General features: G+C 35.3%; 1 protein-coding gene across 5 annotated transcripts; it reads right to left on the bottom strand.

The window, feature by feature from the left end:
* Positions 1 to 291: 291 nt before the first annotated feature.
* Positions 292 to 17,457, bottom strand: LOC106178178 (fibroblast growth factor receptor substrate 2). 5 transcript variants are annotated; one of them, XM_013561254.2, is made up of 2 exons: positions 17,292 to 17,457; positions 292 to 5,237 (listed from the first exon to the last, which is right to left on the bottom strand). In XM_013561254.2, the coding sequence occupies exon 2, from the start codon at positions 5,197 to 5,199 to the stop codon at positions 3,832 to 3,834; it is 1,368 nt and encodes a 455-aa protein (XP_013416708.1). In that variant the 5' UTR covers positions 5,200 to 5,237; positions 17,292 to 17,457; the 3' UTR covers positions 292 to 3,831. The 5 variants fall into 5 exon arrangements, with proteins under 5 accessions (XP_013416708.1, XP_013416711.1, XP_086858334.1 ...); XM_013561257.2 differs by lacking the exon at positions 17,292 to 17,457 and adding an exon at positions 17,074 to 17,217; XM_087002208.1 differs by lacking the exon at positions 17,292 to 17,457 and adding an exon at positions 16,876 to 17,019.
* Between the last annotated feature and the right edge of the window lie 211 nt (positions 17,458 to 17,668).

Genomic DNA, 17,668 nt, shown 5'->3' with positions numbered 1-17,668 from the left:
GGCTCATTACTAATGAAACTATCATTCTATGAACGCAGTGCCATTCTCTGATTTACCCGCCTCCTCCCAGCATCGAGTAGGATACAGAAAAGCTGGTAATTACATGAGTACATCAAAGATTAGGAAGCATGTTAATTTGTTAAACTGATTGCATTCAGTTGGAGTCCCTATGAAGGTGGACTGATCTACATAGAACGTTGGTTTCATTGAGAATGAGAACACCATAATTATCACACAATTTTGTATGATAATGCCTTTGCGTGTGTTACACATAAATTAACATAAAGCATATTCTTAGCACGTTGGTTTATTGTTAAAAATAAATTCTGACAGTCACAAATTCAAGTTTCACTATCCTAATCCTTGCGGCCCAGAGTATGGCCAACACTGTCCATCACACCCTGCAGTTACACACCTAACACATTCATACAGTTCCTTCTGACTACTGCCTTGTTGCACAATTAGCAGGCACAATGATATTGATACAAAAGTCCCAGTTCTCCTAAAATATAATGCTCGGGAATTATTGAAAATGAGGTAATCTATTATTACAATTCAAAACCAAATAACTTATAATATCACATTTTTCTGGATTTCTTCAACAAATTGGCAAGATTGAACACACTATTAACCATTGACAACATAAAATGGGAATCAAATTCAACTATCTGCAGTATAAGAACCAATTCAATTAAGCAGTGGCAATGAACAGTTACTTTAAGTTTACCACCATAAAAATGAAATAAAAATGTGCCACCATAAAAATACCATTCAACAAATGCTATTTGAAATACAAACTGCTATTTGACTCATAACCAGTGTAATTCAAGACCTGATGATCCTTTAGTAGAGTAGAAGTAGGAGGTGAAAACCCCTGACACCACTGCTGACAAAATGGTAGCACTCAAGAGTACTATTTCAGTTGCATTCCTTTCCTATTGTTACAGTAATAACCTGTGTAAAACAAAAAAAATGTGAGTGAAACACGCCTCTCCTTGATGGAAGACGAAACCAGTTTACTAAAATGCCCTAAAATTACACAGCATGAGGTAAATGGGAAAAAGTCACCTTTTCTCAACTTGTTGACTGAAATCTGAAAAGCATATCTTTGTCACATTTTTAACACTGTATATTTCTGACTTTCTTTAAAAAATTAGGTAGGTTACTTCATCTCTGCTAAAATGCTTTTGTTATTGCAGTTTCTTGCTTCAACTACTATGCAATCAAATTACATAAGGGAAAGCTAAATTATTTTCATATTCTGATGAACCAAGTGAAGCAGAAAAATATATTTCAGACTTGAGACAGGATAGGGGAAATTTTGGCAGGTTCTTTATGGTCTTAACAATCTTAAAGACACATTTGAACAAAATGTAAATTCCCAATAATGCATATATTAAACCACTTCTACTTGTTTCTTATATGACTTAAATTATGTCTACATGTGAAGGGATAAACCACTACATCAGCCATTAAAGAGCTTAAAAACTCCACCTTCCAATTTTTTGTCAAAAATTGACCTGCTTATGCCAGTTATATACAGCACAAAAAGAAAGCAAAAAATATCCAATCAAATATTTTTCAGATAATATGAAATGGCATCCTTTGGTACTTCTCCAAGTTATACTATTTGAAACTATACTGTAGCATTTGGTGAGCTTCTGTTGCAAAAATTTTACATTAAATGCATCTTTAACTTCATATAAAATTTACTTTTCAAATAATGAATAAAAACCGGGCACTACAACCAAGGCAATTAACCTGCAGGCACCCCTTTTCAAGTCACTTCAGTGCAACAGGTGATCTTACATCACTGACCCTCACAACTATGATCTTTCTCACTTAAATGTCTGCCTTCACAGCTCATCAAATGGTAACTGCAGTGTCTAGTCTCTGGAAGTTTTAGAGAGAAAGGGTTGGAATAATTCTTCTACAGCACAGAGTTTAAAGGGACCATGAGGAATATTTGGCGACACGTGTCCTCAATTTTTCTTATTTTTTTCAAAGCCAATTCCTACACATTGTATCATCGCTAAGAAACTAAACTGCTCAACTACTGCATATAGAGCCCAATATTAATGTAAACTTTCACCAGGGTTCAGTCCCGTAAAAGAAGACTTGTTTTCTAGTGTGGGTTTTTAAAGTTTTTTGATAACATGGTAGTATAAAATATGCCACAGAAATGTTTTGTTGCTGTTTTTCCCCCACCAACCTTACCAATGGTCCCCTTTAGAGATGTATTCTCTATACAGGAAATAATTCTACTATATTTAGTGCTGATATAAATGATGACTAATGTGGTAGGCTTTAATTCCTTACTCACTACTTCCTCACAAAATTTTCAGCTAGTGACAAATAAAAAGCCTGTAATAATTCTAAATGACAGATCTTTTTCACTCAAGACAGCCAAAACTCTGCTTTTCATAATTACCCTTATTCACATTTTGAATACATGCTATAATTATTCACATACTTCATTTGCATCACTTAATCCAAGCATTATATCATTTCTAAGTTTATGTAACAGATACTAACAAAATGTTTCTGGCTTTGACACGACTTAGAATTTAAAGGAATTTTAATAAAATCATATCATATATAACTACTAAACCTTGAATTTTGTAAGAAAGGACTGTACTTTTCAATTGATACGCATTTAAAAACTCTATCATTAAAACGCCAACTATTTTTCAAATGACTCAAGAGTTTGACAAACAAATCCTTGTATAAGCCATTTCTTCTCATAATTAAAGCATTCCAACATAAATGTACAAGAGCCAGCATTTCTTCTGAATTAATGCACCCTTGCCAAAAATATTTATAACCCAAAAGACTGCTCTGACATGTATAAGCACAGTATTACCTCACCAAGAATGTGTTACATAGAATAAGTCATAATACTCAGTTCATTTTCCCTACCGACATTTCACATATTAATGAATGGATATTTTAACAGTTGATTATAATACAGAAATAGTAATACCTTGATGAACCCACACTAACATACAGAAATTCAATCATTGGCTAAAAGAATTGACTTTGGCTAAAAAAAAATGGACAATAAATTTTCTTCACCAACCTACTGCTACTTCAGCATAAAATATTCAGCTTTAAAAATGTAACTTATTGGCTTTTCACCAAAAAAAAAAAAAAAAAAATGTTGGCATTAATCACATAAGTGACTATATATACACATATTTATCAATTATGAAATTATTCATTAGCCACATTGCTATTACTTACATTATCCCTATTGAGCAAAATACTGACAAGAACTGTGCAATATGTAGCTTTAATACTATGTGCTTTCAGCATGATTAATGTAGGCTTATGTACAAGATATGAGTATATTCTCTAGCAGAGAGATAACGTGTTAAAAGTACTCTGTGATAATTGATTTTAGTATATTACAAACTGCCATAAATACTAACATTTTAATCCTATTTAAACATCATGTACAAATACCACAGTGTGGGTGAGTGGGTGGGGGCATCCAAACGTGTATGACAAAAGAGTCTACGATAAAACTTAATAACATCAAAATACTGGGAAGAATACAAGTATATTAAATTCTACTGAGCATTACAGAGCACACTTACAATAAGAGCACCAATTTCCGAATTTTGAAAACATAAGAGTTACATTTCATTCAATGTTAAAGCTATTCGCTACATTATGAGAAGATTTTATCTATCACACTTAACAGTTTCCTGCCTCCTTTTTAAGCACATTCTTATCATCTTACTTAATCATGGAGGGTTCCCTTCTTTTGTCCATATCGCATACGTGCCAAGTTAAAAATTTGAGCATTTCACATTTGAGCAGGAGCTATTATTCCAAATCTGCAATAGTGCTGTTATGGCGTGTCTTCCTTTGTCCCTCGTCTTGGCCTGGAGAGGGCCCAGCAGTTTTAGACAACGCTGCAGTCTTGTTAAAATCAATAGTAGCGTAACTCTCGGTTTTTCTACTAGGGGAGTCTGGAACTGACAGCAGGCTTAGGGGCGAGGGAGGTACCTTATCTGCACCATTCACCCTGTCATCGGGGGTCTTTTCCAGATCCAATTGTATGTAGTTGACACGGCGCATCCCGAGGGGCTCTCGTCTACAGTTCTGTGGCACCAGGTCCAAGTTGGCATAGCTATGCTGTTCACTGGAAGGTTTAGGGGGTACCTTGGGGTCCTGTGCATTGGGGAATTCCATTTTCTTAGCTTCAGCACCAACATTAATATAAGTCGGCTGGGTGCCCCCATTGTGGACCCCAACCCCAGGGCCCCCATTCCCTAGGGCAGCACCCCAACCATTGGGTTGACCAGTGGGCGAGGAAAGGTTCTCAGTGCTACTTGTGGTGGTGTCCATTTCAGCCACAGAGTTCCCACTCATACATGATCCACTACTGGGTTTGCGTGAACTTATGGGACTCCCCCTTTCAATTGGAGGGGGGTCAACTAGATTTGTGTACTGGACACAGCTCCGTGATGTAATGTTGGCACCTTCTGTCAGATTCTCAGTACTTTTGGGCAAGTCTAATACTGCATAGTTTATGATAGCACTAGGGTTGTCATTATTATCAAATGTGATTTGAATCTTGGTGTGTTCCAGGGAATTTGTCCCGTTATGGGTCCTCAAAGCCCTGGCTGCATTGGCAGTATTCACATAGTCATGTGTGGCATCAAGCAGCACCGTGCCATTCTGGGGCACCTGTGATGGCGGCAAGTACTCGGAGGCAATTGTCCCATTGACATATAAATGGTCCCGCCGTGCCATACTTGTGCCATTTTGTGAAGGAATGGCAGGCAAGAGAAGGTGAGGAGACTGCTGCTCTGTGTACGACACAGGTCGGCTAAGCGAAATGCTGCCGTTCTGATTTGTGTGAGTATCATTCTCTTGCCCAGCAGTCTGAATCACTTCCTGCAACATGTTGAATAAAGTCTCTGCCTGGCGACACCTAAAGGCGTATATACCAGGGCCAGTGGGGCACCGGCGCCCACTTTCAAAAGAGAATATATCCTGGTCGTAGCCATATCTACGTAAGCATCTAACAGGCCACCTGATTGGTTCCTTTCCACGCTGGTGTAGAACTAAGTCCATATTGGCTATTTCCAGTCTACCAGCATTGGCGGAGTTCCCTTGTTCATCCACATTGTACACATGGAAAATATTGGAACACTCCTGGTCTTGTTTTGCTATAGCACATCCCATGCTGTTATACTAACATCTTCAATTCAGCAAACAATGATCTGAAAATACAGACAATGTTATGTTAATGGCTTAATTAACGCTTTACATTGAAAACCTTTTCCTAGAAACTAAGATTATCAAACTTCATGAATTTTTGGAATCATTAACACTACAAAATGGCAATTGGTAATTTCCATGTATTACTAAATTCACTGCCCATAAAAATCAATTTGTTAAATTCCATGTTTCAACAAACTGTGTTCAATAAAATGATGGGAGATGAAAAGCTTGTGACATTGCTCTTTAAGCTGAACAATTTCCAATATCAAAATAACCTCATATCTTATTCAGGATTACCAGAACTGGTATGGTTTAGATTTTCTCTTTTTTTTCTCTTTAAATTCTAATAAAAACAAGGCAGCAAAGCTGTCAAATGTACAGACAAAAAACAGGAAATAACTATGCACAAAATAGGCTACTGTCAATTCTGATGCAAAATTTTAAAGATTAAATCTGACAAACTGCAATGATATGAGTTTATTTCCATTTTTGAAACTTTATTACACAATACACGATAACAAGTTTACCATCATTTTTACATAATCAACTAATAATGTTGTAAAGATGCAGGAAATGCCAAACAAACACTTTTACGTATCTTATTAATTAAATAATGAAACTGTTAACATGCCTAAGAAATGAATCTGAGGAAATGTGAAAAAACATCATTTCTTTGAAATAATGGCCCGATTAAGCTGATTTTTGATCTCAACCTGCGTTTTAGCAGGAATGACCACTCCTGTGAGTTTCATGACAATTGGCCCATCTGTTTTTCTTATATTGTATTTACTGTGTTGCATATATGCTGAAAAGTGAAGAAAAAAGCATAACTACTAAAACAGTGGCCCGATCATGCCGATTTTCGAACCTGACCTGCATTATAATAAGATCGATTACTCCTGTGAGTTTCATGACAACAGGCCTATCAGTTTTCCTTGAAATGTGTTTACAGTGTTGCATATATGCTGAAAAGTGAAAAAACAGCATAACTTCCCTTAAAATGGCCCGATCATGCTGATTTTCGAACTTGACCTGCGTTTTATGAATATTCATCAGCTCTGTAAACATACAGCCAAAAAGTAAAACTGCCTTCCACTTATCATGTTTACAATGAAAGTGCACGGCGCTAGCGTCGGCGACAGTGACGGCGGCGACGGCAGATACAGGTGATGGCAATATGTACAGACACATCTGTACATATTTACTGTACTGTTTGAGAACAGTAAGTGACATTGTTTTTCTTAAATGGTCATCATGGGAGCAGTGCCCAAAATAGTTTTTTTTTCAAATTTTGATGCAATATTACATAGTGTTTAACAGCATAATGACCATCAATTTTAATAATAAAATATTAGTATCATGGATATTCAGAAAATGTGACTAGCAAAGGTCTTCAGGCCCATATGGAACTTCAAAGTCACAACTTGAAAATGCCAAAATGTAAACAAGACAGCACTGTTCTGAAATGTTTTTTTTTTCCATTTTTAACAATTTTTTTAACATAAAACAAAATTAACAGGTTATTGCCATCTTTATATGATCAACTAAAAAAATTGATGAGATGGGAAAAATATAAATACAACAGTGTTAAATGTCCAATTTCCTCCATTCTGAGATTCTAAACATAGTGAATGATTGCATCTGACAAACTGCAATGATATGAGTTTATTTCCATTTTTGAAACTTTATTACATAATACATGATAACAAGTTTACCATCAGTTTTACATAATCAACTAATAATGTTGTAAAGATACAGGAAATGTCAACTAAACACTTTAACATGTCTTATTAGTTAAATAATGAAACTGTTAACATGCCTAAGAATTGAATCTGAGGAAATGTAAAACAAGACAGCACTGTTCTGACATGGGTTTATTTCCATTTTTAACACTTTTTTTAACATAAAACAAAATAAACAGTTTACTGCAATTTTTATATGATCAACTAAGAAAATTGATGAGATGGGGAAAATAGCAATAGAATAGTGTTAAATGTCTAATTTCCTCCATTCTGAGATTCTGAACATAGTGAATGATTAAATCTGACAAACTGCAATGATATGAGTTTATTTCCATTTTTGACACTTTATTACACAATACACGATAACAAGTTTACCATCATTTTTACATAATCAACTAACAATGTTGTAAAGATGCAGGAAATGTCAAACAAACACTTTTACGTATCTTATTAGTTCAATAATGAGACTGTTAACATGCCTAAGAGTTGAATCTGAGGAAATGTGAAAAAACAGCATAATTTCTAAAATAATGCCCCGATTATGCTGATTTTCGAACTCAACCTGCATTTTAGTAAGATTTACCACTACTGTGAGTTTAATGACAATTGGCCAATCTGTTTTTCTTATATTGTGTTTACAGTGTTGCATATATGCTGAAAAATGAAAAAACAGCATAACTACTAAAACAGTGGCCCGATCATGCTGATTTTCGAACTCGACCTGCGTTTTCATAAGACTGATTACTCCTGTGAGTTTCATGACAACAGGCCTAACGGTTTTCCTTAAAATGTGTTTACAGGGTTGCATATATGCTGAAAAAAGTGAAAAAACAGCATAACTTCCCTTAAAATGGCCCGATCATGCTGATTTTCGAACTTGACCTGCGTTTTATGAATATACATCAGCTCTGTAAATATAAAGCCAAAAAGTGAAACTGCCTTCCACTTATCGTGTTTACAAGGAAAGTGCACGGCGCCGGCGACGGCATCGGCATCGGCATCGGCATCGGCGACGACAGACGCAGGTGATGGCAATATGTACAGACACATCTGTGTCTGTACATAATAAAAAGCCGAAATTACTACACAATAAATCAGTCATTCAAAAACAACATCATCCTAGAACAACCACTGGTAACAACCACTGAGATTTCTAATATTTTCCATCTTCCTACTCTATCATGAACATTGCGTCACACAGCTGATAAGGAGAAAATGGATAATAAACCACTTCTAGGGCACCACAGGGTAATAATCCATAATAATCCGAAAGACAAATACAAAAACTCATATCTTGACATGCTTCCCATCCTGGGTCCAGACATTTTAGCATATATATATATATATATATCTTATCCAGCAGATCTTCATATTAAAGATATATCACACATGTTTAATTTTGGATGATAAAGTGACACTCATATCTTCTATAGAACTCACTTAAATATGACTACAAACAAGACAATATATCATTGATGACCTTCTACCTTCTTGTCTGGAAAAATTTCTACTTCTGACCATGTTAGATACTCTGAATTTAATTGCTGAAATTGATTTTTTTTACATGGATCAGACTCCTTTGTACATTCTTTGCCAACATGTGGTGATGGGTTCCAGATACTTTTGGAATAAATAAAACCCCTGTTGAGAAGGTCAACTTTTTTACCTGTCTGTTACAACAGGTGTGTCTCAGTAAGTCCTCACATAATCCCTTCAGTACACTTTCTTTTATCTCCTGGCTAGAGACATACATACATGCTGGTACTAGTAAGTGGACACTAGTCCTTTCCATTTCTTCTTGCACCTCAACTTAATCTGGGGGTTAAATCTAAAACACTGGGTATTATAATATAGAGCAGAGGGAGTAAATAAAGTCATCCTAACAAACACTAATTAAACCACTGAACCATAAAAATATTTCATTCAATTTGTATTTTCTTTCTACCTTTTTTCCCCTTTTACATTTTTAGACTCACTTAGCACATATTTTCCTTGAACTTGTTTGACAGGTTATTTGTTTTATGGCATGCCTTGGTTCAATTTTAACTATAATTTAAAAAGATTTTCAATAGATTAGCAACTTTAGGATAATTCCTCACTCACTCTGCATCAAAGTATCAAAATATAGACAATTTTTCCTGAAATAAAGATGAATAATAGAGTGATACTGGTGGTATGAAGCCAACTTCATCCAGTCAATTGACAAGATCTTATAACATAATTTGGAACCCAGGACACTGTTAAGTTGACTGTCAATAAGCCTAGCATAAAAACTTTTATTATTATTATTATTATTATTATTTTGTAAACAATAATTTTTCATGCTATATTTGCATCCTATTTCCATTAGCCATTCTTACCTCTTACAATATGGTTATGTCTTGACCTTTCTAAATTTCAACAGATATAAACCAAAGCCTCCACAATATGGCTGACAACCACACCTCATTAGCCACAGGAAAGAAATAGAATGGCACTGATTCATTAATTCATTGCATTACCCAACCAATACATCAGCCCCTCCTCTGCTGTACACAGACTTCCCCTCATGCCAAAGCCTCATTTCTTCCCACTTTGCACACCAGATGAGATAAGATCTGGATTCCGATATCAAAATATTAGTTCTTTATCAGGCACAAAAATCAACTCGGCATCCTCCCACAGGTATGCATTAAGACTACCTGGTACTCAACAGGACTTCCTTGGTTATACAGGGATAGAGTCTCTACAGTTAAAGTACTACTGTGTATCAATGGGTTCCCTTCTTAATAGTTGTTAGCTGACAAAAGAATCTTTTGGATATTTAAGAAATAAACCACTGCAAATTATTACATCTTATTGACTACTTGTGTGCACTACATGTCGCATATTATAGAAATTCCCTCAAAATTAGTGTGCACTGACCCAGGATAAAATCAAATTTGAGGCCACAGTTACTAAATAAATATGCTTATTATATTCTACAGCTATTATAACAACCATGTTTTCCCAATAGTTTATCTTGGAAGAAGGGGGTATAAAGTCACAACACTGTCTAAACTGTATGTTACTTTTGACTAAACAGACATGTTCCATTATTTGCACTAGGGATAAACTGTCATTCAAATAAACTAAATGTGACCAAACCTTTGGGAAAAAATCAGGCCTGCTGCCAAAAGAAGCCACTCAGCAGAGGTGGTCTCAAAAATGGGCATGGAGCTATTGTTTTCTTTATTGCTTTTTATCTTTTTTTTTTGTAAATTTATATATTTCAGATGGGCATTTGACACTTAAAAACTCAAAAGTTAAAACTCTAGCCGAAGCATGGTTATTGCTCTGTGTAATCAAATCTAGACCAAAATAAACTGAAACATTAAAATAGTTAAGGAAACATACTGATAGTTACTGAGCCACATGGTGTCAGTATTTGCCACTGAAAATTGCATCAGTCTTTGCCTGAAGTGCGTAAATGGCGTGATAATATAGAAGTAATAATAAAGAAAAGCAATGTGTGAGTATGTAATCGCTACTGTAAATAGATAGTGCCTCTTATGACATGCAATCACATCATCTGCCTACACAGCCTATCAATCAACACACAGGAGCTAAAATAACACCAATGGACTGATGCCACCTTTCATTCCAAACACATTTGATTATAATGCAATTGCACTCACATCAGGACAAGCTGAATGCTTTGAGTGACTACATTTTTCTTTAAGATATTTGTTCTTTATTTGTTTGCAATTTTCATTTGTTTTATTATCATTATACCAGTTTTTTCTTCTTTAAAAAACTGACTACACGACCTTGGCCAAGCAAATACAGACACATTTTGGACTCATTACTGACAGCATTTCCTGTTCAGAGCAGTATCAACCTTTTTTCTTTCTCTTCATAAAATCTTGTGCCTTTTTACTATTTAAGGTCATATCACATTATGATCCATATCAAGGGAGGGGGGATACTGTGGAATGACTCCATGTCAGCTTAAACATTTAACACCAGCAGTCTTTCTAATCCAATACCCCAGGAGTACAGTTTATCCCCATATCTTCAGTTTATGTTTACCCAAAGCAAAAAAAAATATATATATATATATATATATATATATATATATATATATATATATATATATATATATATATATATATATATATATATATCCCTGTCACATTCTTATGAGGCCCCAATAATATATATCCTAGGAACCTGCATGAAGTGGGATGAACTTTTAAGCAATAAGGGTTAAACTCTATTCACCTAGGATGTCATCTTGGGAAACAACACTAAACTGAGACCCAAAACATTGTGAATTCATACTGTTATGCAACAGACTGTAATTTGGACACAACTTTAGAGAAAACAACAAGATAAATATCAAAGGAATCATTCTGTTAGCTTTATTTGTTGCTGTACCACATACCTAGCTATGGTTATCTGCCAATGCTTTTGACCTCTCCTAAAAATTTTGCAAAATCTAACTTGGCTTTATGTTAAGTTGCAAGTTTTTGGGTTACCACTGAAGATATCCATTCTATGAACCTAACATGAGGATCATTATTTCAGGGTATTTCTTTTGTTCCCTAAAGGAGGCCTCAGCCGTCCAGGAATCCCAGGCATATTCAGTGCCTGGATTGCAAAGGTAAAATTTCCCCCTCAACAACATCAACAAAAAAAGGCAATGTAATTTTTAGCCGTCCCTGTTATCCTCAGCTCCCAGGCGAGCTGGAAACTGGCAAGTCTGGGCTCAGTGCTCTGCTGAACATATGTCACCTAATGCATCATCCTGAAGAAAAAGTAAAGCTACTTGTCAATATTCTTTCAAACTATTTCATTCATTGGTTATTTCATCTGGCATTCTGAGAAATGAGCCCCAAAAAATCGATATCAAGATGCAACATGTCGTCAGACATGACAATGGTGTGCAGTTGGAGAACAGAAAAGATCGATTTTCTTTCATTCATGACAAGAGTAATAAATAACTAAAGAATGTGGCAACATATCAAAGCCATGAATCAAGCTTGCAGCAATTCCTTTGGTTTCATACCAGTAACAATAGGTCAGACCTATTCTATGTATCTTGTAACTAAGCTCTGTCTTTGCCCCCAACTATTATTTAATACAAGGTCACAGCTAACACACTGCCACACCTAACTAATTGGCAAAACCATCAGAATCCCAATCATAATCTATTGTCACACTTTTGGTACTCTCTTTTTATCTTTTTTCACTAGACATCAATTTCATCTTTAACTTTTATTTAAATAAATTCAAAAAATGTATCTAATAAGTGGGATTTTATAAACAGAAATAAACACTGATTGTATCTATATAATATACCTATAAAATGATTACTATTATGAATATTATTATTGTTATATAATATTATGAATATTATTCATTTAGCAAAATGTACTTCATCCCTGCTTTGGTGAAAATATTTCTGATAATTGTGAACCTGCCTTGTTGCATGAAGTATTCAAATTTCTCATTTGAAACAACAAAGGAAAGGTGATATCACCCGACAGTCTCACAGGAGGGTTTCTTAGAACTGTTTATATAAAAGAATACAAATGGCTCTAATTATCCGTAATTCTAAAATATTTACTATTTCATGATAAAATACTCAATTACTAACTGTAAATGATCTGCTGCCAAACTCACAACTAAGATATTCATAATTCATATTCATTGTCCTTGAATATTTCGTCAGAGAAATACAACTACTTACCAACAATACTGAGGCATGTTAAGTCTTATGAACATGGTCAACAGGTTAAATCACAAATGAAGGACAACCTTAGTGAAAATGAATCAAGTAATAGATCTCTCTGCACACATATGTATGTATGCGGTATTTCCTTAACAGTCTGAGTCAGTTGGCTTCTATTATCTCTTTTTTTCAGAACCAACCTCCAGAATCACTCCTACACAAACAGGTCAATTTGCACAGGGTGTTTTTCATCTGGTACACTTTGTCACAATTCTTAGCATTATATCCAGCAGATTTCTTCACCACGCTCAGTGCGGGAGGCCACTAACACAACCCAATCTCCCCACTTACAGCACATGTGATTGGAATCAGCTAACATGTGTCAGGGATTCTCAAGTAAATTTCTTGGCAAATTTTTTCCATCATTATTTCCCAAACCATCAATCATTGTAAAGGGGGCGAGTGAAGGGGGGGTGTATACCACTTCAAACACAAATTTTTTAACATGTCTGGGTGATGGAGAGAACCATTTCAACTGGAGAGAAATATTTGAGAACAATGACTCAAAGTCTTGTCTTGTGTGAGGACGTAATCTGTATTGTTACTACAGTTGTTATTACTCACATGTTGTGGTCACCCATCCTGAGGAAAATAATGTGTATACAAATATGGAATTGTCAATACCCACAGTGTGTAGTAAAATAATGTATTGGGTTATGTATGTGGGAGCCAATAGGTACTGTAGTAATCTAGATCCTTGGTCCCAGTTGTTATTTTAAAATATCTTCTAGGTTCATAAAATAATACACTACTATGAAAACAGTAAAAACTTAAAATATTTCTGACCAAATCTATCGATTTACTAAGCATACATTTATTGTCCCCCCCCCAAAAAAAAAAACAACAAAAAAAAACATTATTTGTACACAAGCACTGTAAAAATCTAACAAGTGAGGTAAGAGCCAAAATGGGTGAAGCTCTTTTTCAAACTCAGCAGATGTTACTGTAAACAATTTCATTAACGAAAACAAAACAGCTTTATTTCTCAGTTACAATGTCAATTTTTTTCACAATCATAACTATCAACAGATCTACCAAAGTGACATTTTCATATAACATTCTAAATTGTTCATTATCTTGTCTAAAATATATGGAAAGGCCCATTTATCAATTAATCTAGGATTTTTCTAAATCTTACTGTCAGTGACCTCACCATCTGTCCAGATAGCAGTCCACACCTGACAGAATATCATGCTGATTTACATAAACTTGTGCTAATTACTTCTTCCTATCCAGATAAGCCTCACACCTTTTCTTTCCTTAAATTGACTGTTCGAATAACGCACTTTGTCATCCAACAAATTATTTTGTCAACTGTGTACTAGTTATGTTAAAACCAATTTTCCAAGTGGAATATTGGTTATAACATTACTACTAGTAGTAATATTGGAGATGAAAAGCAAGCTGGGATAAATATATCAGGACCACTGCCATAAAGATCAAGACAAGTAAAACTGACTGTCACTAGGAGGTTAACACCAAATTAACAGTACAGTGTGTGTCTAGATCCCGCAATGCCAAGTTACAGTGAAAAATGGCAGCTAATTTTCACTGAACTACCCTAATTAAAGCTACAAAGAGTCACGATAATTCTTACAAGTTGCATAATCTATAGTGGTTTTCTATACATACATTAGGCCCCTTGACTGAAGTTATCAACTTCTCAGACACTCTTCAACAATAACCCTTACTATGGAAATACTTTTAACAATGAGAACATGCTTTACCCAAATATTAAGATGAGCTACTTTAGCTGTAGTAAAGTGCAGCAAAGTGCTCTGGTGCTCATTATTGTTAAAAGCTGCTTGGTTTTATTTTGACCCTGGACAACCCACACTGACCATGTCCATGGGAAAACACTCAGAATAGTAGTACTTTTGTTCAAACCCCATAATGAGAGTACTGAAAGTTATATTGGCTGTTGTTTTTTCACTACTTTAGCAGCACATTTTCAGCAAAGTACCCTTGTAGTGTGGTTTTGGATACTCTGGCTAAAGTATTACCAAATGGCTTTGATCTCTGCCTCTAAGAAGCCATGCAACTGATATTATGTCTACATTCTGATGATGATTGACCACAATGTGAGAGTACACTAATCAAACTAGGCCACTCACCCACCGTCTACTTTGACCAAATATAAATCAGTATTAGTAGAAGTCTAATTAAATGAATCACTGTGCATGTTATGTAACAAGAAAGACAATTGTCAATGTTTCAGACCAATACCTTATTAATAAGCGGGCTAAGTACTAGTAAGGCTTTACCATGAACAAAATTAGACCAAATTTTTAGTCGGGCTAAATTCTTTTGTGACCTCATACCCAGTTCTACAAACAGTAGCATAAAGTTTCTACTCTGGCCCATTTTTTCAATGTATTTCCCTTCATGTTAAAAAAATGTCCTTGCCATTATTCAGGGCATAACAACGATACAGGAGCAATTTCATCATCAATTTGAACTACCACATTTTTATTCACCGCTACCTTTTCAGCAGACCACCTACATTGAGTGGATTTAAAGAATACACCTTGAGAAAAAGGCAAATAAACAACAAGGTCTACATTGTAATATGAACAGAACAGGTATTCTGCTTGATATATAGCAATTGGGCAGGTGATAAAATAGCAACAGGTTACATCCAGGCACCTAGGAGATTAAATACAAATTACAACCCCACATCTCTGTCTATCACACATTCTCCTTATTATGATGATATTAAAAACAAGTGAGGATCGATTAGTAATAATATTGAGCTAGATGTGGGAAGAAAACATCTGGATACACATTTTTTAAAGACGTTTTTTTTTTTTTAGAAATTTTTTACCTTGACATACAGGGACTGCATCATTTCGTATAAACATAATAATGACTTTGGCAAACAATTGATAACAAAATTATGTCTTCTACTGGTCTGGTTACTGATATGAGAAGATAAAAGGTTCATTGAACGTTAAAAATGTCAACCTTTGTGCAACATATCCATGAGACATAATACAATTCTATTCAAACCTTATCCAGGTAAACTTGAAGGTATTGTTCTCCAGTGGTAGAGATTTAGAAGCTACAGCAATCTTCCATTATCTGGTAAATTTACACAGGGACGAAAGGAAAACCACACTTAATATTTGTTTTTGCTAAAAAAAATTACAAATAAGTTGCTGGATTGCATGGGAATGTTTGAACTTCTAAACAGGATCACTGAATTTTGTCTCCAAGGTATCAACTATTGGCTGATAGTGTATAATAACTATCTATTGCCGCATCAGGAGACAAATAACTTCCATACTTAATTTGCCCAGACAGAATGTGTAAAGCAAATGTGCTTCTTGTCTTGTGACTAATGTGAGAGCAAAATATTAACTTGCACTGTCATGATTAAATAAGAGCTAGTGATGCCCTGTCACCTGTGTGGGAGGCAAAATCGTAAACTACATGAGAACGATTATGTTTTTAAATTCAATAACAAGAACTAACTAAGGCTTAGTACTTTTGCCACAATTTCAATCTTTAAAAATCCACGTACGTCTTGTGCTATATATATCGAACATGATTTTAATATAAAAGCCAATACCTTATTTTCAATCTGTTAATTCACATTAAAGGATTTATTTTTCCACAGGAATATGGATAAACATGAGCAATGTGAATATGGATATCTATTGGTGCAGCGTAATGTTACAGCTAAAAATCTTAACAAAAACTTAATCTTCATCGCACATTGTGTAGTCAGTAAGAAATTTAACACCAACCAATTTTTAGAACGTTAGGTGCAGATCTATATATAACAGCCAACCAAGTGTGTCTCCCATCCCCTTTAAAAGGATGAAAATAAAAAACTTCCCCGTCTCAGTACAAAGGGCAGAGAGTCCCACCACAATTCTCACACAGTAGCAACTGTACTGAAAGACTCTGAAAGAATGATATTTGAGATCATCTGCCAAAGGCAAACAAGTTCATTTTCCCAGTGTTTATACGACCGTATAGACAAATATTTACAGCAAACATAGTCCACAATACGTTGAAGTGTGCCCTTACAGCACCAAAGGATTTGTCTCGTAAATCTGGATTAGAAACCCAATGAATAGAACAAAAATTCGATGATCCCAATCATGAAATACGTCCAATGACGATGGCACCTACCCGCATGGATATCTTCACTCTGAAGCATTACACTTCTCCATTTTCGGGGAATACGTTTCATATATTGCCACTTAAAATCTCGCACAAGTATTTGCGTTCGATTTCTGATTGAAAGGGGGTTTAACTCCTAGGCCATACCGCCCATAAAATCTCACAACCCATAAGACAATCGACTGAATGATCGAGGGGCGACCTTACCGTATTAAAAGGCAAGCTATCAGCAGTCCACAGGACCTTTCCCACTATTAATTGCTCTTTTAACTGTTCGTTCACCGCCCGAGGTTTTCGCCGTCGTAGATATGCAGTGACGAAGGTGAATCCCGATTTCGAAAAAGATGTATAAACATGCTCGTTTTTATCTAGAATATTTTGGGTATATATTAAAAACAAGGACATGATGCAATTAGTGAACTTACCTGTATAATCAAGGTATAAAACCCAGCTTACCGCGACCGTCTTTGTTTTTGTCCCTCATCTGCATTCCGCCATCATAATTCAGCTTGACCTTTAACCTCGGCTGGAAGGCACTTACAGCTACCGACCAAGTGTGGTGGTTGTGCTAGGAGAGACGCCGTTAAATTAATTTCTAACTGTATCTATTAAAATGACGAGTTGCCAGAAGGGGCAATGGGCAAAACTGAAGTTCATGCATGCCAAGGCCGGCGTAATTATTCTAGTATTTGCGTTTATATATTGTAGTAACGTTAGATCTAGATTTGGTATTAAAATGATTCATGTAAATATTCAATTACGCGTTTCGTGAAATCACTTCAACGAAAATTGTCAGTAATGA

The sequence above is a fragment of the Lingula anatina genome, chromosome 1 (genome assembly GCF_051362555.1).
Source record: "Lingula anatina isolate TDL-2025a chromosome 1, LinAna3.0, whole genome shotgun sequence".
Lineage (NCBI taxonomy): Eukaryota > Metazoa > Brachiopoda > Lingulata > Lingulida > Lingulidae > Lingula > Lingula anatina.
The sequence above is the reverse complement of the archived record's forward strand: the minus strand, read 5'-3'. Positions and strand labels throughout refer to the sequence as shown.